General features: G+C 43.6%; 1 protein-coding gene across 2 annotated transcripts in view; it reads right to left on the bottom strand.

Moving 5' to 3' along the window:
• Window positions 1-19599, bottom strand: part of Dnah5 (dynein, axonemal, heavy chain 5) — a 317192-nt gene that overhangs the window by 138095 nt on the left and 159498 nt on the right. For both annotated transcript variants that reach the window (XM_006520014.2, NM_133365.3), the window contains exons 36-40: window positions 7253-7431; window positions 6573-6760; window positions 6035-6229; window positions 2112-2246; window positions 819-926 (exon numbers count right to left, since the gene is read on the bottom strand). In XM_006520014.2, coding sequence (XP_006520077.1) covers window positions 819-926; window positions 2112-2246; window positions 6035-6229; window positions 6573-6760; window positions 7253-7431 — 805 coding nt within the window. The remainder of the gene's footprint in view (window positions 1-818; window positions 927-2111; window positions 2247-6034; window positions 6230-6572; window positions 6761-7252; window positions 7432-19599) is intronic.

The raw sequence follows: 19599 nt of genomic DNA, 5'->3' as shown, positions 1-19599 counted from the left end.
TACTTCTACATTTGAATTGTACTCCAAGTATTTTCAAGAAAATCAATTTTATGTTATAAACTAATGACTAATATTTTTCTAAAATTCTTCTTCAAGGAAGGCAAACTAAGGTGTAAAGTTTTCACGGTTCATCTCCATTCATAGAAAGACTCCAGCCAATTAAACAGCAGCAGGTGTCCATAAATTCAGATGCTTTACTAGGCCCATGGCTATGGAATCCTCCATCACGGAGACTACAGAAGACAAGACTAATCCAGAGGAAATGAATGTAGAGAAGTCACGTGACATCTCTGCAAGTAGAATGCAGAAACACAAATCTGGAGACCCCTGTGGCAGACGCCAGGGCCAAACTGAGGTCCAAAAGAAAACCCATATGTCTTAGCCAGGGTTTCTATTCCTGCACAAAATATTATGACCAAGAAGTAAGTTGAGGAGGAAAGGTTTTATTCAGCTTATACTTCCACACTGCTGCTCATCACCAAAACCAGCCAGTACACCATCTGAATCCCTACAGACACTGCCAACCTGTAACATTTTATTTCTAAATCTAGTGGAATGGTTCCCAGTAATGCTGATGCCTTTCAGATATGACTCTCTGGACCCGTGCCTATGGGAAAGCAGAACTCTGTCCAGGGAGCTTTGATGACCTGCACCATCCCAGCAAGACGTAGGTCTTCATTGCTGACCTACAGTGGCCTCTCCTTTAGAAAGGATGCAGCCTTGGGGTCACAGAGAGGGTGGACACACTCCCCTTCATTCCCAGAAAACTCAGACAGCTCAGATGCAGTACTTAGTGTGTGTACCACGAAACGCATTACCTGTTTACTGATTGCTGTCTCCAGCTCAGGATAGCCTGCCTTGTCCAAAAGAATATTTGGAAATAGATCTTCAATCAAACTCAAAAACAGGGGCTCATCTTCATCAATCTACAAAGAGCAAGGGATAGAAAGGAAAGCGATGACTTTTGCACAAACACAGAATATGCAGAAATTTTGAAAAAGCTCAACACAAACCAGGATGACCAGTAGTATATGAATAGAACCTTTATCAAATTTGAATAATATGTTCTTCACATTTCCCATAATTAACAAATTAAGATGAGTAAAGAAAAGAAAAGAAAATCCTGCCTACATTCCAAATGCTTCATAAAATTCCCCATTCAGAAGACAGAGGTCTATAACTTAAGTTCCTAACTTAAGTTAAATAGATTCTCTCTCTCTCTTTCTCTCTCCCTCTCCCTCTCCCTCTCCCTCTCCCTCTCCCTCTCCCTCTTCCTCTCCCTCTCTCTCTCTCTTTCTCTTTTTTTTTTCTTTGTCTTTTCAAGACAGGGTTTCTCTGTATAGCCCTGGCTGTCCTGGAACTCACTCTGTAGACCAGGCTGGCCTCGAACTCAGAAATCTGCCTGCCTCTGCCTCCCAAATGCTGGGATTAAAGGTGTGTGCCACCACCACCCAGCCTAAAAGATTTTCTTACTAAAATATATTTCTAAATTAATTAGTTGGAATCTGGTTCATACTTCTTTTTGAAACAAAACCAGCATTTTTTTTCATTCTACATACAGAGACATTGACACTAGACACTGGTTATGAGTAGTTACTATAAGAATGGGAAATTATTCCACCCTTGTAAAACTTAATACAACTCCTTATCAGGCTCTGAAGACTTTTTAAAAGCAAGAATTGTATATAACACACAGAAATGATTTAGACTATTTAGATCTTTATTGCATGGGATTTTAAAATTATTATTGTATTTCGTGGGCATGTTTTGTCTATGTAGCATATGTGCCTGTAGAGGCAACCACCAAGTAGGTCCTGGGAATCAAACCTGGGTCCCCTGCTCTTAGGTGTTCTTAACTGCTGAGCCATCTCTCCAGTCCTCTCTATAGTTTGTTTTTTAGTCAATTCAATTCTATTGGAATAGAAATATTTCTTACTAGATGTGAGCCATTTGAGAAAAAAAAAACTTTTGAAAATGACTAATTTAAACTCTGCTCTGTAGCACTTGATCTGAGAATTAGGCATTTAAATAAATTTAAATAAATATTTCTAAATCTGATTCATTAAACTCATACTTAAGCAGGTGAAATACTTCCCCACTGTGATTCTCACCAGTTTGGAAAGATTCATGTCCCGCAGCACGCGCATGACGATGGTGGATTCTGTATCCGTGGGACTGGCTCTTTTTGCTGCTCCCAGGGTGCGCAGAACTGACAGAATGTTGCGGAGACCAAAGTCATAGTGAACCTGAAGAAATGATGACGATATTGGGCTTATTTCTAATAATATCCTACCACGGAAACAATATGAATTTGGCTGAAAACACATTCATGATGATAAATTAATGCTGGTTCCTTAAAAAATAATAAAAAAATAAAAAAATAAAGGAAGGGCAGGGCTGAGCAGACTCTGAAGGTGTGAGCTCAGGAAAGCTAGACCTATGTCTTCCTGGTATGGTGTAGCAAAGCTGGCCCTGCAGCACCCAGAACAGAGTTCCCCCATGCCCCACCGCCACTCTCCACTCACCTAGAGAAAGCTGGCCCTGAGGGTGCAGGCACAGGAGAGATGAAAAGCTGAACAACTCAGCTACCACCCAGGCCCAGATCCAGGACTTTGAGTTGACCCACCCTAAAGGCTCCCCCATCTACAAAGCTGCTAAAGCACATGAAAAGGCTGGTCCTGCAGAGCCAAAGGGTAGGCTTTCCATGACATGGGAAAACAACAGAATATCCAAGATGAGTCCCGATGAGGATCCAGGACTGATAGTATATGAAGATTTGCAAGTAGAGCTGTTTGGTCAAAATACTGTGACACACCATGACACGTCACAGCTTCCACTGTGAGATTTTGTTTTTATTTTGGATTGCTTTTGTTTTGCTTTGTGGGAGCAGTTTGCAAGGGTGGAGGCCAATATGGAGCTATGGGAAGGTGAGTGTGATTGGGTGCATAATGTAACGTTCACAGCAAGTCAATTAAGAAGTCAAAAAATAGAACAAAAATGTTCTTTATTGATATGCTTGTTGAAAACTGAAGACTATCTAAGAGACTTTCCTTGTACCATCATTAGCTTAAGTCCTTGCATTAAGACCAAGATATGTCTAAATAAACGGGAAAGGTATACATTTCCTCTTACACTGTGACATTCTTTTACCTTCCTCTCAATCATTCATACCTATGAAAATGCATCGGTGTCACTATACCTAAAATCCAGGCGCAGAACTAAACTCAGACATGACACTTGAAAACTTTTACTAATAATTCAGACATGACACTCAAAAACTTTTACTAATAATGTAGGGATATTAGGCATAAGGAGAAGAAGCCACATCCCAGGATCACCTGGAGGAAGAATTCTGCTAAATCTGGAGCCATGCCCCAGCTTTCTGCTTCGTATAATAATTACAAGAGTTCTATATTCCAAATGGTAGCATATATGAGGTGAATAATTAAAATTCCATTATCCAACCACTGTGGAATACAGCTGGCAGTTCTAAAAAATTAAAAATGAAGCAATCAGGCCAGGTGCATGGGCAAAGGCCCATTCCAGCACCTGGAAAATACCGAAGGATTTCAGCTTCAAGACTAAATGGCAAATTCCAGGCCAACGTGTATAACAAACAGAGTGAGACATTGTCTTAAAGACTTAAAAAGTATTCCATATGATGCAACACTCCCAGTCTCAAAGGGATGTTTGAACAATAATATGTAATATTCATACCCTACTGCTCACAGAAGATAGCAGGGAGCAGCCTAGATGCCGAGATGTCGAGATGCCCTGCCGCAGATGAACGAAGAAGCAAAACACAGCCCTTTTACACAGTGGAGCATTACATAGTCACGTAAAGAAGGAACTCCACACCACATCACACATGAACCTGAAGATGTTACAGCCACAGAAGAACACTGTATGATTTTATTTACATGAGTTAGCTATTAAGTTGCTAGAAAATTAGAATAGTGGCTGCTGGGGGCTGGGAGGTGGGAAAGAGGAGCTGTCACATCATAGTTTTATTATTTAGTAATGAAAGAAATTATGAAAATTTTCTGTATATGTTATAAATATGCCTATAATGAACTGTACACTTAAAATGGCTGATATAGTATGTTACATATTTTACAAAATAAAATTATAATTAAATTAAAACAAAAATAAAATTGAAAGCCATTGGTTCACTTAAGGGAGTGTCACACCTCACTCGGTGCTAATGTATTGAGAATGGAATACAGAAAGCATTCAATGTCAGTTCCTGAATTCAAGGAATTCAATCTCTAAGGAAGAACAAAGAAGGGATGAAGAGATGGCTTAGCAGTTAAGAGCATTGACTGCTCTTCCAGAGGTTGTGAGTTCAATTCCCAGCAACCACATGGTGGCTCACAACCATCAGTAAAGTGATCCAATGCCCTCTTCTGGTATGTCTGAAGACAGCTACAGTGTACTCTTTAATAAATAAAATTAAAGTAGAAGAACAACAACAAAGAAATAAAAGTCTAAGTAAATGTGCCCAAAAGTAACAGTGACTTCAAAGTGTTAGTGGATCAAGTTAACAAGGGAAAACTTCCTTTGAAAAATAGAATTGTGTTAAATCTATGAGCCTGAAGTGGTATCTGCAAGAGGATGACCACTCTGTGTGCACTGATCCTGTCATTTCATGGGGGCTTTGTGGATGTGACCATAGGAGTGGAATACTGAAGCAGTGAAGACAAGGGCAGGAGTCAGGGGCAGGGAACGTTCTCTACATCCAAAGAACAGAAGTTAGAGAGAAGATAACTCCTTAAACTGATGCCCAATGATGCCTAATCAAGAGTGAGATGGAATCAAAGCTCTGGCCAGCACCTTCACTGCAGCCTTCTGACATATATCAGACCCACTGAAGCTGTCTTCAGCTCCTCAGACATGGAAACGCTGTCCAGTCTTTCAAGCCACTGAGCTTGTGACTAAAATTGTTAGTTGGTGATAGATAATTAATACAGATGTAATATGTGATTAACTCATGTCTCCTAGCCATTAACTCTTGGTAGGGTTTTATCTGCTGTCCCAAACATATAGGAAACTGTCAAGAATTTACAAAAGAAAAAGCAATTAGTCAATAAGCTTAGTTAAATACATGGGCAAGCTTAGGGGTCAATAGGAAGAGTTCCTGAAAACTATGACATTGCCTCATATACCAGGATGCACACGCAGGTTATATACATTGCCAACAGCAATATCATTCATATTATAGCTTGTAAGTCAGTTTGCAGAGTTACCACGTCACTTCTGTGCTAAAAATAGCTCTTTCTTTAAATGTACTTCTTAACAGAAGTCTAGAGAAAATCAATTTTGTTGGGTCTTGGGAGATAGCTCTGTAGGTCAAGTGCTTGCTGTGTAACCATGAAGATCAGACATCAGTTTGAAAACCAGTGGGAGGGGAGTTGGGCAGGAAACCAGACATGGTGGCACACACATAAATTCATTGCGCTGGAAAATCAGAAAGGTGTTCCTAGTTCTCACTGGTCCTAGGTTACTCAGCTAGCCTAAGGCCAGTGAGAGACACAGTGTCAAAAGCCAAGGTGGACAATACCTTAGGTACAGTTCATGAAGCTGACCTCTGGCCTCCACATGCCATTGTACACACAATGCACGTGTACCTATACACACACAAGCTTTGTCATTTTATACTTAGTGCCAAAGGTACATTGTCAAGAGTTCTAGTCTAAGCTGAAGGGCTATTGGTAATTGGCAGCTTCTGAGAGTGGAAGAGTTGGTTTTTAACAAGCATCCAGCCTGAGAGGCAACCTATCCTCCAGTAGATAGCTCTATGTCCATGCACTAAGGGAACTCAACTGATTGCTTTAAGAGCTCATGGAATTCAGAGAGAAAAGTAGTGAAGTGGATAAAGGAGGAATTGAAGGGGACAGAATATGAGGTAGATTCCTTAAAATTCATTGCACACCTATATGACATTCCTCAACAATCTTTAAAAGAAATGAAAATATTCCAATGAACAGAAAGAAGAAATGTAGCTAACTCTATAAAGACCTTCAGAGTAGCACACCTGCTTCGAGAGCTGCTCCTCACACAGCTGGTAGAGCGTGAAAAATTTTCTGGCCAGAACTACGTTATCAATGAAGCCGCAGCTGGCCAGCTTCACCCTGATGATAATCTGCCGGTCAGGGACCATCATAGCCACAGAGCGGAAGTTGATCTTCAAGTTCTCCGGGAGCTCCTGGCGTCCAGCATAGCCAGGGTTCTGAATGGAAGCAAAACCCAAAGATGAGTGACACGCTCCTGGAACAGCTAGGACATGCCAGCATGATATTAAGAGATTCATTATGCACACGACACAGATCTGGAATGTCAACTGGGCAGCTCATTTACATATCTCACTCTTCCTTTGCCTGGACCGTCTAAGTCATGAGTTATTAATATGAGCTTTGTTTAGCTCTTAAAGGTTTTCAAACAGAAATGATAATTACAATCACCGTTTGCATGCTTGATGCTCAGGTGACATGGGACTGAGGAGAGGTGTGAGCTGAGATGACAAGGCTGGGTTGCATTTCAATGGCTGGCTCTTCTAGCAATAACTAACTTACCATGGTTAGAAAAAGTCCAAATTCTGGGTTCATGGTCACATTATCTCCATCAGTAAAAATGAAAGATTTTTTATGCTCCTTTTTACACGTGAGAATAATGGAGATTTGCTGGGCTGCAACTGACAGAACTGGTAGATCGATACGGTTGAATTCATCAAAGCAACCCCAGGACCCAGACTGTGCCAGTCCTTAGAAAGGAAATTAAATGGAAAATCCAATTAGTACATCATGTCTGAAAACCAAGAAAACGGATATTACACAGCTGCCAAAGTGAACCAGAGATCGGTTTATTCAAAACTGGAGTTAGAAAATAAATGGTGCATCCAGAGGCCCCAAGCAGTCAAGATGTTGGCAGGCTGTCTGTAAACATCCAACGGTATTACTGACGACAAGTGCTTTACAAAGGGGAAATTACATGAGCCTCCCATCCACCTAGTGCCGCTAAGACTGAGCTTGTCAAATAAAACAAACCGGAAAAAGTGACACTGAGATGTATCCAGCTCTTGAAAAAATATACAAATATTTGGCTGTTATTGCTGCTGCAGACTGAATCAAATTGCCCTGTAGCCTAAGCATGTGCCACCAGGAAGCTGCACTGACCATCCTAAGAGATAAATCTTAGCAAGAAATTTCACCTGATCTGAAATTTCTCAGTCACTGAAAAAAAGCACAGTGCTCACCTTTGAATATCCGCCCAAGTCCTCGGAAATCCATCTGGTCCGAGCAGTTGAAAACTACAACATATTTCCCAAGACATCGGCCCATGTCCTTGGTGGTCTCTGTCTTGCCTGTCCCTGCGGGACCAGCAGGGGCTCCTCCCATGCTCATGCCCAGAGCTTGAGCCAATGTGATATAGCACCTGCAGGGCCAACTTGTTGTTAGAAACTTGCTAGGGCATCCCAAAGGCACTCAGACATCACAGAGAAACAAACTTGTTGGTGATGCAGAAGGATGCAGAAAGAGGACCAATCTCCCTATAGATAATTTGCAAACCTACATCCTAAGACAAATGTCCTCATGTATGTCGGTATGTACTCTGGAAAGAGAAGGAGGTCATCTCTGGGCAAATAAGTATAAGATGTCTGTAAAAAGTTAAGCAGATTTCTCTACTGATATTTTTCAGGCTTTAGGATATTATTTATTATAATTATTCAGATGTATAAACATGAGAAACTAGGATAGAGAGTTGACAACATTTATCTGACAGGCCTTCCCTAGAAGTCTCTCCATATCAAAAGACTAACACTGAGTCAGGCTCACTGACCATGAGGGAAATGCATATTGCTACATATCATCTGGTACCCTAAAGGATGGATGTTACTAAAAAGGTAAAAACAAGCATTGGAGAGGGGTTTGCATACTGCTGGTGACTTAGTGAAGTCATTATGGTAAATGGTATAAACTTCTTCCCCCACAAAGAACGGAAAGAAGGAAGGAGGGAGGGAGGGAGGGAGGGAGGGAGGGAGGGAGGGAGGGAAGGAGGGAGGGAGGGAAGAAAGAAAGCAAGCAGAGAGACAGCACTAACATATACCCCAACAATCTCCCATCTATTTGGGGGGCTTTTGGGTTTTTTTTGTTGTTGTTGTTGTTTGTTTGTTTGTTTGTTTGTTTGTTTTGTTTTTCGAGACAGGGTTTCTCTGTATAGCCCTAGCTGTCCTGGAACTCACTTTGTAGACCAGGCTGGCCTTGAACTCAGAAATCTGCCTACCTCTGCCTCCCGAGTGCTGAGATCAAAGGCGTGTGCCACCAAGCCCGGCTAACAATCTCTCATCTAGGTGCATACACAAAACAATAAAATAAAATCACCCCTTCATAAATATATACCCTGCTATGTTCACTGGAGGCCAAGAAAAGACCCAGTTGTCAGAGAATTGATACTTGTAGTAGACTTAAAAATATGCAATTGTCAGTTAATGAATGAATGAATTTTTCAAAATACGGTTTTATGGAACAGAATGTTTTTCAGTCTTTAAAAAGAAAACAACTGAGAGTCCACCTTACACCTGTCAGAACGGCTAAGATAAAAACCTCAAGCAACAGCTCATGTTGGAGAGGCTGTTTAGCAAGGGAAACAATCCTTTATTGCTGATGGAAGTGCAAGCCTGTGCAGTCATTTTGAAAACCAATCTGATGGTTTCTCAGAAAATTGGGAATAGATCTACCTCAAGACCTAGCTGTGCCTCTCCTAGGTATAAACCCAAAGTACGCTCCACCATATCACAAGGACACTTGCTCAACTATGTTCATAGCAGCTTTATCTGTAACAGCCAGAAACTGTGAACAACCTAGACATCCCTCAACTGAAAAAATGGATAAAGAAAATTTAGTGAATTCACACATGGAATATTAATTAGCTTTTAGAAACACTGACATCATGAAATTTGAAGGCAAATGGATGGTAGTAGAAAATATCATCCCAAGTGAGGTAAGCCAGACCCAAAAAGACAAACACATATGGCCATAAAGTACAGAATAACTGTGCTACCATCCACAGACACAAAGAAAGTAAGTAACAAGGAGGTAACAAGGAGGGACCAAGGAAAAATGCTTGAATCTTATTGAGAAGGGATAATAAAATAGATATCAGGGGTGGATAGAGGGAGGGAACTGGGTGGGAGGTGAGGTGGAGAGGGGAACAGGAGGGATCAAGTGTGAGGAGGACAGAGTGGGGAAGAACGGAAATGGGTAGGAGGGCATCTTTGGGATGAGCTAGAAACCTAGGACAATGGAAACTCCCAGGATGGTGAGCCCAGCTAAGACTCCTAGCAATGGGGGATATGGAGCCACACTGGCTATCTCCTGTAACTAGACAGGAATGGAAGAATTGGAACATCAACCCAGGAACAAAACCTTTGACCTACAATTTGTCCTGCCTAAAAGATGTGCTGTGGTGGAAATGGAACAGGAATTGAAAGAAAGGCCAACTAATGTCTGGTCCATTGAGATCCATGCCACGAGAGGGAGCCCACCCTGACACTTATTACCAATATTCTGCTCTACTTTCAGACAGGAGCTTAGTATAACTGTCCTCAGAGAGGTTTCACCCAGCAACTGACAGAAACAGGTGTAAGAGACTCATAGCCAAACACTGGGCAGAGCTTGGGAAACCCTGCAGAGCAGGAGGCAAAAAGATTATAGGAGCCAGAGAAATTAAAGATACCACAAGAAACCCCACAGAATCAACTAAGCTGGTCTATGTGGGCTCACAAGACTGAATCGCTAACTGGAGCCTACATGGGACTGACGTAGCGCCTCTGCACATATCTTACAATTGTGCAGCTTGGTCTTCATGTGAGACTTCTAACAGTGGGAGCAGTGGCTGTCTGTGATCCTGGTGCCTGCCTCTTGAACCCTTTCCTCCTACTGGGCTGCCTTGTCTAGTCTCAATAGGAGAGGATACGCCTCATCTTACTGCAACTTAATATGCCTGGGTTGCCCCATTGGAGGAGGGATGGGTGTGGGAGGAAGGACTGGGAGGAGAGGGGGAGGGGAAATGTAGTCGGATATAAAATTAATTAATTGATTGATTGTTTAATTGATTAATTTTTAAAGGAAGAAAACCCTGCCATTTGGTGAGCATGATGGAAGAAATTTTGCTAAGTAAAATAAGCCAGACACTAAAAGACATAATGATTTTAACCGCATGCTAGGAAGAAGGTAGGCAGAATACATAGAGAATAAATCAATAATGGCCAGAGGCAGAAATGGAAACAGGAAGTAAGATGTAAGGTAGATGATTCATATCAATTTTGTAGGGTCAGTAAATATAGATATCAGACATGCAATTATATTATAAGACTATATTGTACTAGCAGTCATCATCAGAATTTGTAGATTTTAGCCAAGATTCTCTCCATAATAAGTAACTGTGAGCTGCCATCTGTGCTCACAGGCATCATGGGGACAAGCACCTACTATCCCTGTCTACTACACTGGGCTGTAAACCTCAAAAATACAGAAGAAATTTTGTTTTTGAAAAACTAAAAATAAATAAACTGGTCATGGTAACACGAGTTGTATTCCTGTGTAGTGAGATCCTGTCTCCTAGGGGAAAAAAAAAATCATAATCTTGGGATGTAGCTAAACAGTAGAGTGTGTCTAACATACCCAAACTCAATTCAAAGCATGAGAAAAAAGAGAAAAATACATTCTATTCATCAGACTGGGAGTCATTTAAACAGATTCATTGTCTTTTGAATGTAAGAGCTCATAACTCCATATCGTTGATTTAATTTAATGTTCTATGAGCATGAATGTAGTGTGTGTAAGTTTATGTGCACCATGTATGAGCAAGAGCCTATAGAGGCGACAAGAAGGAAGGCACTGGACCTATAGATAGTTGTGAGTTGTGATGCAGCTACTGGGAGGAGAACCCAGATTCTCTGCAAGAGAAGCAGGTGTTATCAATCCCTAAGCCATCTCCCCAGGCCCACAAAATCTCAGTTTTAAACAACACATTGCTGGATAATAACATTGTAGGTCGGCCTGGGAGCACCTGCAATCCCTTCCACATCTAATACGAAGATAACACATGAAAGATTTGGTGAGCAAGTATTAAAAAAAAAAAAGAAAAAAAAAAGCCTGTAAAGGAAAAATTTTACCCTGGAAATCGGATATCGATTACTTGATTCCCAGCACCACCTGGTGTTGCCAAAGAAAATAATTCGTAAGCTGGCCCAGTTTTGTTTCCTATGGCTGAACAGAAAAGTGTTCCTATGGACCTGAGAAATAAAAACAGGCACCCGGTGAAGTGAATATCAAGTGCGCAGACTGGGGTCTGCCAGGTTCTCTACTAGAAATGAGTTCCTGAAAACCAGGCTTTTTGGATAGGGATATCAAGGACAAGATGTGGCTGCTAGTGACTCTTGGTTTTCAATGGCAGATCCACCAGGATTCACCAGTGGAGGATTTAGATTGCATATGGCTTACAAGATTAGGATTCGAGTTGTTGTGCCCAGAGATTGAGTTACCATTGTTTCTAAACTAAGTCTGTGTGGCATTTTCCTTCACACGGCAGTTCGACAGGGCTCAAAAGAGAACAGCATGGGTTTGCCAGATGTGCACCACAAAGGCCATGGGGGGATTTGAAACACCATGGGGCTGACATGGTAACACCAGTGGGTACTCAGAGAGCTGGATGGAGAGATTTTGGAGCTTTGAGTCAGAAAGTCTCCATGAGATAAGAACAGGCTGGCCATTGCCCAACAGAACTGGCCCTCAAGGCAGCAGGGGCTGAGAGTAACTGGGTCAAGCACGGGAACTTGCCACTCATTTTTAATATTTCTCACAAGACTGGAAGTCCCTGTTCCCATCTCACAAATGAGGAAAATGCTCACGCAGTGGAGTCACTCTGCTCTGGATCTCAGGAGAAGAGCTGATACTTAGTCTAGCCCATAGCTGCTAGCCAAGTCCTTTCTGTCAGACTCAGGGCACGTCTAGCCTCGAGAGGTAATGAAGCAACTCCAGCCACTCACTGTTGTCCTGCAGAGCTCTTGAAACCTGTGATCAGGCAACTTTGTTGCTGCCATTGCTATTGAGCATCCATAACATTATAAAGGCTTCTTATCACATATAAAGACATGTGCCTTCCACACATGTTGGTTCTGAAGGAAAGCAACAGAGCACATGTACTAGCAAGGCTCTTCCTTTGTTGAGAAATGGCGTTAATTACAGACTTTGAACTAGGGCACAGTTATGTGCTTAAGGAAAGCCAATAGAAAAGGTCGCTAAACAATGTGTATTCCATGGTTAAGAAAAGCAATGAGCCAGGCATAGTGAGCCACTCCTGTATCCCCAGCACTTGGTTGGCCAACACAGAGCAGATAATGCAGTAGGCTAAGGCCAGATGGATAACGATCAAGAATTAAAGTCAGCTGGACTTCATATCTCCAGATCCACCTGAGCTGTATAGTAGGATCCCAGATACAACACACACACACACACACACACACACACACACACACACATACACACACACACACGGAGACATAGCGACACAGACAGAGACACAGAAAAAGAGGAACAATAAGAGACAGAGAAATCGACACACAGATGGAAACAGAGAAAGAAAAACAGTGAGAGACAGAGAGAAATACACAGTGAGAGAGGCATAGGAATTGGGAGAGAACGATGGAGCCAGAGAGACAGAAACACAGAAAACAAAAGACAGCGGGAGACACAAAGATGGAGAGAGACAAAGGGAAGGGTGGAGGGAGGACCATCTACACACTTCTCTGGGTACATACAATTCCTCCTTATCCGTGCATTCATCTTCTGAAGTTGCCATTACCTAAAGTCTATGAAATGAATATTTTAAGAGAGATAAAGACATATTTGTAGAACTTTTACTACAATTCCTTTTTTTCAGTGACTGATAGTCTCCTGCTATGCATAATTTATAAATCACATCTCAACGTGAATGTGTATGTGTAGGAAGAGAGTAATGCCCACAGTGTTGAGTACTGTTTGTGGTTTCAGGCACTTGTTGAGGATCCAGGAACACACTCCGCACACAGAAGGGAGGTAGCATGATTTTAATGAAATCCCCACCCCCAGGCTTATGTAATTGGTTGTACAGCTGCAAGCTGATTAGCTGGGGAGTGATGACTGACTCTTCAGGCCTCTGTCCTAACCCATGGATTAATTGCCTGGTGGAGCATAATATGCTGGAGTCACTGGGTGTGGTGAAATGTAGCAATTGAGGCCTAATTGGAGGAATCACAGACTGCAGGTGTTCTTAGGGAATGTATCTTGCTTTGTTCCACCTACATTCCTCCCTCTGCCGGCCTCCTGTCCACCATGAGGTAAGTAAGCTCACCACACAGTCTCATACACACAGTCTCATAATCATTATGCTATCCTCAAGTACCTAAGGGAAGGACACTCTCTCCCCTGCCTTTTGTCTCTCTCTGGCTCTGTCTTCTACTCTGTGCTACGCTCTCTGGTCGAGTCAACTGGATAAGCCAAGAGGCTTAAAAGTCACTCATGAGGCAAAAGAGTTTCAAGGAAGCTCTCCTCCTGGAGTCTAGCGTTCCCTACCCATACAGTAATTTTTCATTCCCGCATTCCATTCCCGCGTTAGTCTAGTGTATGGATCCACGTGCTCTCTTTCAATATTTTCCTATCATAAGTGCCTTTTAAGATTGAATCCTGACATAGCTAAAGCCGTCCACCAGTGTTCCAACAGTCCTACTTCGTCCTTAGCAAGACCTTGGGCTTGGAATTCAGTACTGCCCCTGGTATTACACTATCTCTTTGAGTAAAAGTTAGGTCACTGCCCTTCACAGGAATTTACCATCACTAAGGAAGAAAGAAGTTTCTGACCGTAGGAGAAACCAGAATAGATATTTAGAATTATAGCTGAGTTACACCTATCTATATACAGGAATTTACAATGGTTTAGGAAGTAGATCCGGCTGTGGTTTTAGAGTATTGCATTATTCATGAGATGGTTAGCTAGAACGGAACTCCCTAGTTAGAACCATGACTTGGGTGTAAAAGTCCTTGCCCTAGGAGTGAAAAGTTCTCACACCTGGCTTCTAAGACTATAGCTGACCTTAGATAGGGCTGACTCTGTCTCAGTTATTTTATTGCCCAGTTCCTGCCAGTCTTTGCATTTTCATTCCTCTGTTCTGTGTAAGAGTCATTAAGCATCCGGTTACCTCATTTGTACCTTGTGGGTATGTCACCCAACTTCCTTATTGTCTTCTGCATAAAAAGTCTGATGTTCGATTTGAAAAATTACATTCAGATTCCACACAAACTCTCCTGTGTGTGTCTGTCTGTCTGTCATTCATCCATGCTTTGCCCACCTGCGTCGAGAGACCCCGTTCCACGCAGACACAGGGACCCAGAAGGTCTGCGGCAACTCTGTCTCTCTTCTCTATGTCTCTGCTTGTCTATGTCTGTCTCTCCTTTTCTCTGTCATCTGTCTCTGACTGTCTCTGTCTCTCTGTCTCTCTTTGTCTCTGTCTCTCTGTCTCTCTTCTCTGTATCTCTGTCTATGTCTGTCTCTGTGTCTGTCTCTCTCTCTGTCTCTCTGCCTCTTTGTCTCTCTCTCTCTTTGTGTGTGTCTGTGCGTGTGTGTGTGTGTGTCTGTGCATGTGTCTATGTGTGTGTGTGTCGGATACTTCTATGTAGTTCAGGTGAACCTGGAAGTATGCAGACCAAGCTGACTTTAATTCATGAGCCAAAATAAATTCTCTGAATTCTTCTATCAGGTTTATGTCACCTCTACTCCAAAGCAGCTAAGACAAAGACTTTCATGCATGATTCTATATAGTCTATATAAGTATTCCAAAATAAACAAGTGAGAGAGGTCAGGGATCTCGCCCAAGACCCCATATCTGTTAAGGGGAGAGTCAAGTAGTCATGGAAACTATTTCACTGTATCAGGAGAAAATGCTTTGTGCTTTTCTGTACCTTCGTGAACAAGGATGCTAAGTGTGCCCTTGGTTTCATCTGGCCTCTGCCTGCATAACAGCAGTAGTGAAGACATCCTAGCCTATGTGTGTGTGCTCAGAAGTGGAAGGAGGGTGGTCCTTAAAGTCATTATGAGATTTAAAGGAAGGCCATGTATATTTTTATCACTTGATGACGGCCATTTGACCGTCTGAAATGTCAACAGGCGTATGCATGTAATGTGAAGCTCTTCAGCTAAGAAAGAGCTGTCATGGCTGTCAGACTTCACAGGTCAGTCAGCACAGGCTGACCGTGTGCGCCAGAGCCTCCAAAATTATACCCTTATAAAGTGTTTGTTTCAGTGAGGAGCTTTCTTCCTGTAATAGGGCAGAAGGCCTTAGTACTCTGAACCACGAGCCGCAAACAGTGCCTCACTTCTCACACCTTCAAGCTAAAGAAATTCAGGAAATGAGTGTGGGGGAGAAAATCTAAAATGAATTTCAGAACTGTCCGCACTTAAAGTTGCAAATACTCACTTTGCTATCAAGCTGCTTGGGCTTGTAATGGTGAAATAACCAAGCAGCCAAAAGATCGAACCTCACACATGTATATGAAAATTCAGATTTTGACAAGTAGATATCCAGTGTGTGCACAGGAGTATAAAATGAACTAATAATTTTTAAAACCAGAAAAGCTTCCCCCTCCCAACTTTCTACTTTCTCTTCATCTGCTTACTTCATTGTGAAAAAGCTAATTTCTTCTGTTCCTCCAGGAATTATTTATTTTAGCAACTATTATGTGACAGGTACTTCAGTGAGCACATCGTGTGAAACCTGACTCACGGGGCTTGAATTTTCAAGAAAGAAAACTGGTTAATAATAATTGGGAATGACCTGGAGGGACCCATGGCTTCAGCTGCATATGTAGCAGAGGATGGCCTTGCCTGACAGCAATGGGAGGGGAGGCCCTTGGTCTCAGGGAGATCTGATGCCCCAGCTTAGGGGAAGCTGAAGCAGTGAGTGGGGGTAGGGGGGCATCCTCATACAGGCAAAGGGGAGGGGAAAGGGCAAATGTGGGATGGGGGTTGGTGGAGGGGTAGCCAGGAAGTGGGATACCATTTGAGATGTAAGCGAATGGAATGATTAATTAAAAAGGGAAGAAAGAATCTGGGTATGCATGTTGTGGGAACTCGGACCCACTTCATCTGTCTAATGTGAGTCACAAGACACCCCACAATGACATCTGAGCAGAGAAATGAAGAAGTCACACCATTCTCTACCAGGCAAAGCTGAAGTTGTGCTGGGTCTGTTTAAGGAAACCCCATAGAGGGTCCTGTAGAAGAGGGGGTCACAGAACTAAGTGAGCCAGAGGGGTCAAGAACAATACAAAAACACCTACAGAGTCAACTAGCCTGGACCTGTGGGGGGTTCACAGAGACTGAACCACCAACTAAATACATGTGTGGGCTGGACCTAGGCCCCCTGTACGTTTGTAGCAGATGTGTAGCCTGGTCTTACGTGGACCCTTAGCAATTGGAGCAGGGAAAGGAAATTGTTTCTGAATAGTTACCTGTAGGATCCCCATCCCCTAGGTGGGCTGGTACCTTCCCTTTCTCTAAAGAGAGGGATAGCTAGGGGAGGAGTTTGTGAGGTTGGAACTGGGAGGAGAGGAGGAAGGTTGTGATCTGGATGTAAAGTGAAGGGGAGGGGAGAAAAGGGAAGGGGGAAGGGGGGAGGGGGAAGGGGGAGTGGAGAAAAGGGAAGGGGGAAGGAGGGGAGGGGAAGGGAGGGGAGGGGAGGAAAGGGAAAAGGGAAAGGGAAAGAAGGGAAAGGGAAGGAAAGGAGAGGAGAGGAGAGGAGAGGAGAGGAGAGGAGAGGAGAGGAGAGGAGAGGAGAGGAGAGGAGAGGAGAGGAGGGGAGGGGAGGGGAGGGGAGGGGAGGGGAGGGGAGGGGAGGGGAGGGGAGGGGAGGGGAGGGTAGCAAAGGGGAGGGGAGGGGAGAGGGAGGAGGAAGAGGAAGAGGAAAAGGAAAAGGACCCCCAAAGAGCATGTGGATGAAAGTGACTAACAAAGGAAAGATAGATGTGGCCAGGGAAGCCTGTACCAGGCTTCATACACTGATGTGACAGTAGCCTTGACCCTCTGTGAGATGGAGCCGAAGTGGAGGGTTGGAGATAAAGGAGTGGCACCATCTTGCTTATATTCTGCTATCCATACTGGGAACAGACAACAGGGCACAATGTATGGAAACCAGCTAAGAGACTGTGATAATAGTCTAGGTCAGGGATTGCAGTGGATCACAAAAGACTGCAGAAAAGGGTTAAAAAGAAATGGAGTCACATTCCAGATGTTGATCATGGACTGAGTAGTGGAGAGCAAAGGAGGACAGACAGACATCAAAGAGGACAGACATCAAGGGTGCACCAGGGATTTCTTGCTTGGTGAAGTCGGGATAGAAGATTCCAGAGTTAGGATGTGGACACCACCATGGGGAGAAAATAGAATGGCCAATGACTAGAATGAAAATGGTAAGAGCTAATCAAACATACTGTCAATAAATAAATAGTCTGTGAGCATCCAGATGGGCATGTCCCGTCAGCAGTTGGATAGATACATGTGCCAGGGGCTCAGGGAAGGCACTGTGGCTGGGTGTGCTCTGGGGTTAGCATGTAGATGCTCTTCAGGGCCATGTGAGGTCTGTGCAGTGCAGCTGGACAAGAACCCTGATGTGTAATAGAGCAGCAAGTAGCAAGAGGATGCCCATGAAGCAACATTATCAGTGAGGACCTTGGAGTGGACACATTATCCTGGATTGCCTGGATTCAGTCTGTTATGGGGAAGCAGGAGACAGAAAAACATCTGAAAGACACGAGTCGGGGAAAGATGGGGAGCTGGACAACGGGGCATGAATTCAGCCACTGCTTGTGTTTCTCCAGGTGAAAGGAGAGACCACGGGGCAAGGGACAAAGCGGCTTCCAGGGAGCTGGAATGACTTCTTCTCAAAGGTGGGAAATGGTGCCCCCTTGTGTCTCTATGGGGGAATGCAGCACTTAAGATTTCCAGAAGGGTAAAATAATAGATCTGTGTGGTTTAAGCATCTGAACTTATGTTATCTCTCATTATAACAGTATAAAATTAACATGTCTGAACAGAGTACATTTGAGACAAGCAATGTAGAAAGAAACAGAGAACACAGAAAGGGGTCTGAAAATAGAGGGCAAAAATTCAGGGCTTTTTCCAGACAGAAGCGACAGCATTGTATAATACTTCCTATGACCTAGCAGAAGGTGGACACTGACAGTGCTCTCAGAGAGGAAATCCTGAATCTCACCGTGTCAGAAAAGACAGGGGTGGGAGCTGGTACTCTGCCGGCTCTCTCCTTATCACATACGATTCATTCTGAGACCCTAGCCCATTCTCAGTTAGCTCTTACGGGAAAAGCCCTGAAGACAACTCCAGGTGTTGATGATGGATGGCCTGGGTGTCTCTTACACCACTCAAGCTGACAGTTGTAATTAACCAGCATAAATGGCAAGTGACAGGCAAAGGGAAGAGAAATGGCAACGCCCACATCCTCCTGCACACCCCCACCAGTCTTCCGAGTTTCAATTGTGCTTCCCTCAGTTTTCTTCCACCTTTTAAAAGCTCTGAATACCCACGATACAACTCACAGGCCATATGAAGCTCAAGAAGAAGGAAGACCAAAGTGCGGATGCTTCGGTCCTCTTTAGAAGGAGGAACAAAAAAATAAATAAATAAATCGCGGGAGGTAGAGGGAGGGAGGGGCCTGGGAGGGAAAAGGGGGGGAGGAAAAGGGGGAGCACAATCAGGTGTTGGAGGAGATGGAGAAGTACAGAGGTTCAGGAAATTGAACAGACGTGAGGAGCAATGGGGGATGGGGAACTGAGGGTAGTCAACAGAAAGTCCTAGAAACCAGGAAAGCAAGAGGTTCCTAGGACCCAACAGGAAGGACATTAGCTGAAATGCCCAACAAAGGGGAGAAAGAACCTAGGGGTAGAGTCCATAGTCAGAGGTTAGGCATGGCCCCCAGTTGAGGGATGGGGCCACCTACCCATATCAAAAGTATTAACCCAGAATTGCTCTTGTAGAAAGGAGAGATAGGGACAAAGAGTAGAGCTGAAGGAAAGGCCACCCAGAGACTGCCCCACCAAGGAATCCGTCCCATCTGCAGACACCAAACCCAGACACTATTGCTAATGCCAAGAAGTGCTTGCTGACAGGAGCCTGATATAGCTGACTCCTGAGAGGCTCTGCCAGAGCCTGACAAATACAGAGGTGGATGCTTGCAACCAACCACTGGATTGAGCACAGGACCCTAATGGAGGAGTTGGGGAAGGACTGAAGGAAGAACAACAATATCAACTTACCAGACTCTCCAGAACTCCCTGGGACTAAACCACCAACCAAAGAGTACACATGGAGGGAACTATAGCTCCAGCTGCATATATAGCAGAGGATTGCCTTATCAGGCATCAATGAGAGGCCAGGCCCTTGATCCTGTGGAGGTTTGATGCTCCAGCGTGGGGGAATGCCAGGGCGGTGAGGCCGTAGTGGGTGGGTTAGGTGGATGAGAGAGCACCCTCATAGAAGCAGGAGGTGGGGTGGATG

This window comes from Mus musculus, chromosome 15 (genome assembly GCF_000001635.26).
Source record: "Mus musculus strain C57BL/6J chromosome 15, GRCm38.p6 C57BL/6J".
In the NCBI taxonomy this organism is placed as follows: domain Eukaryota; kingdom Metazoa; phylum Chordata; class Mammalia; order Rodentia; family Muridae; genus Mus; species Mus musculus.
The sequence above is the reverse complement of the archived record's forward strand: the minus strand, read 5'-3'. Positions and strand labels throughout refer to the sequence as shown.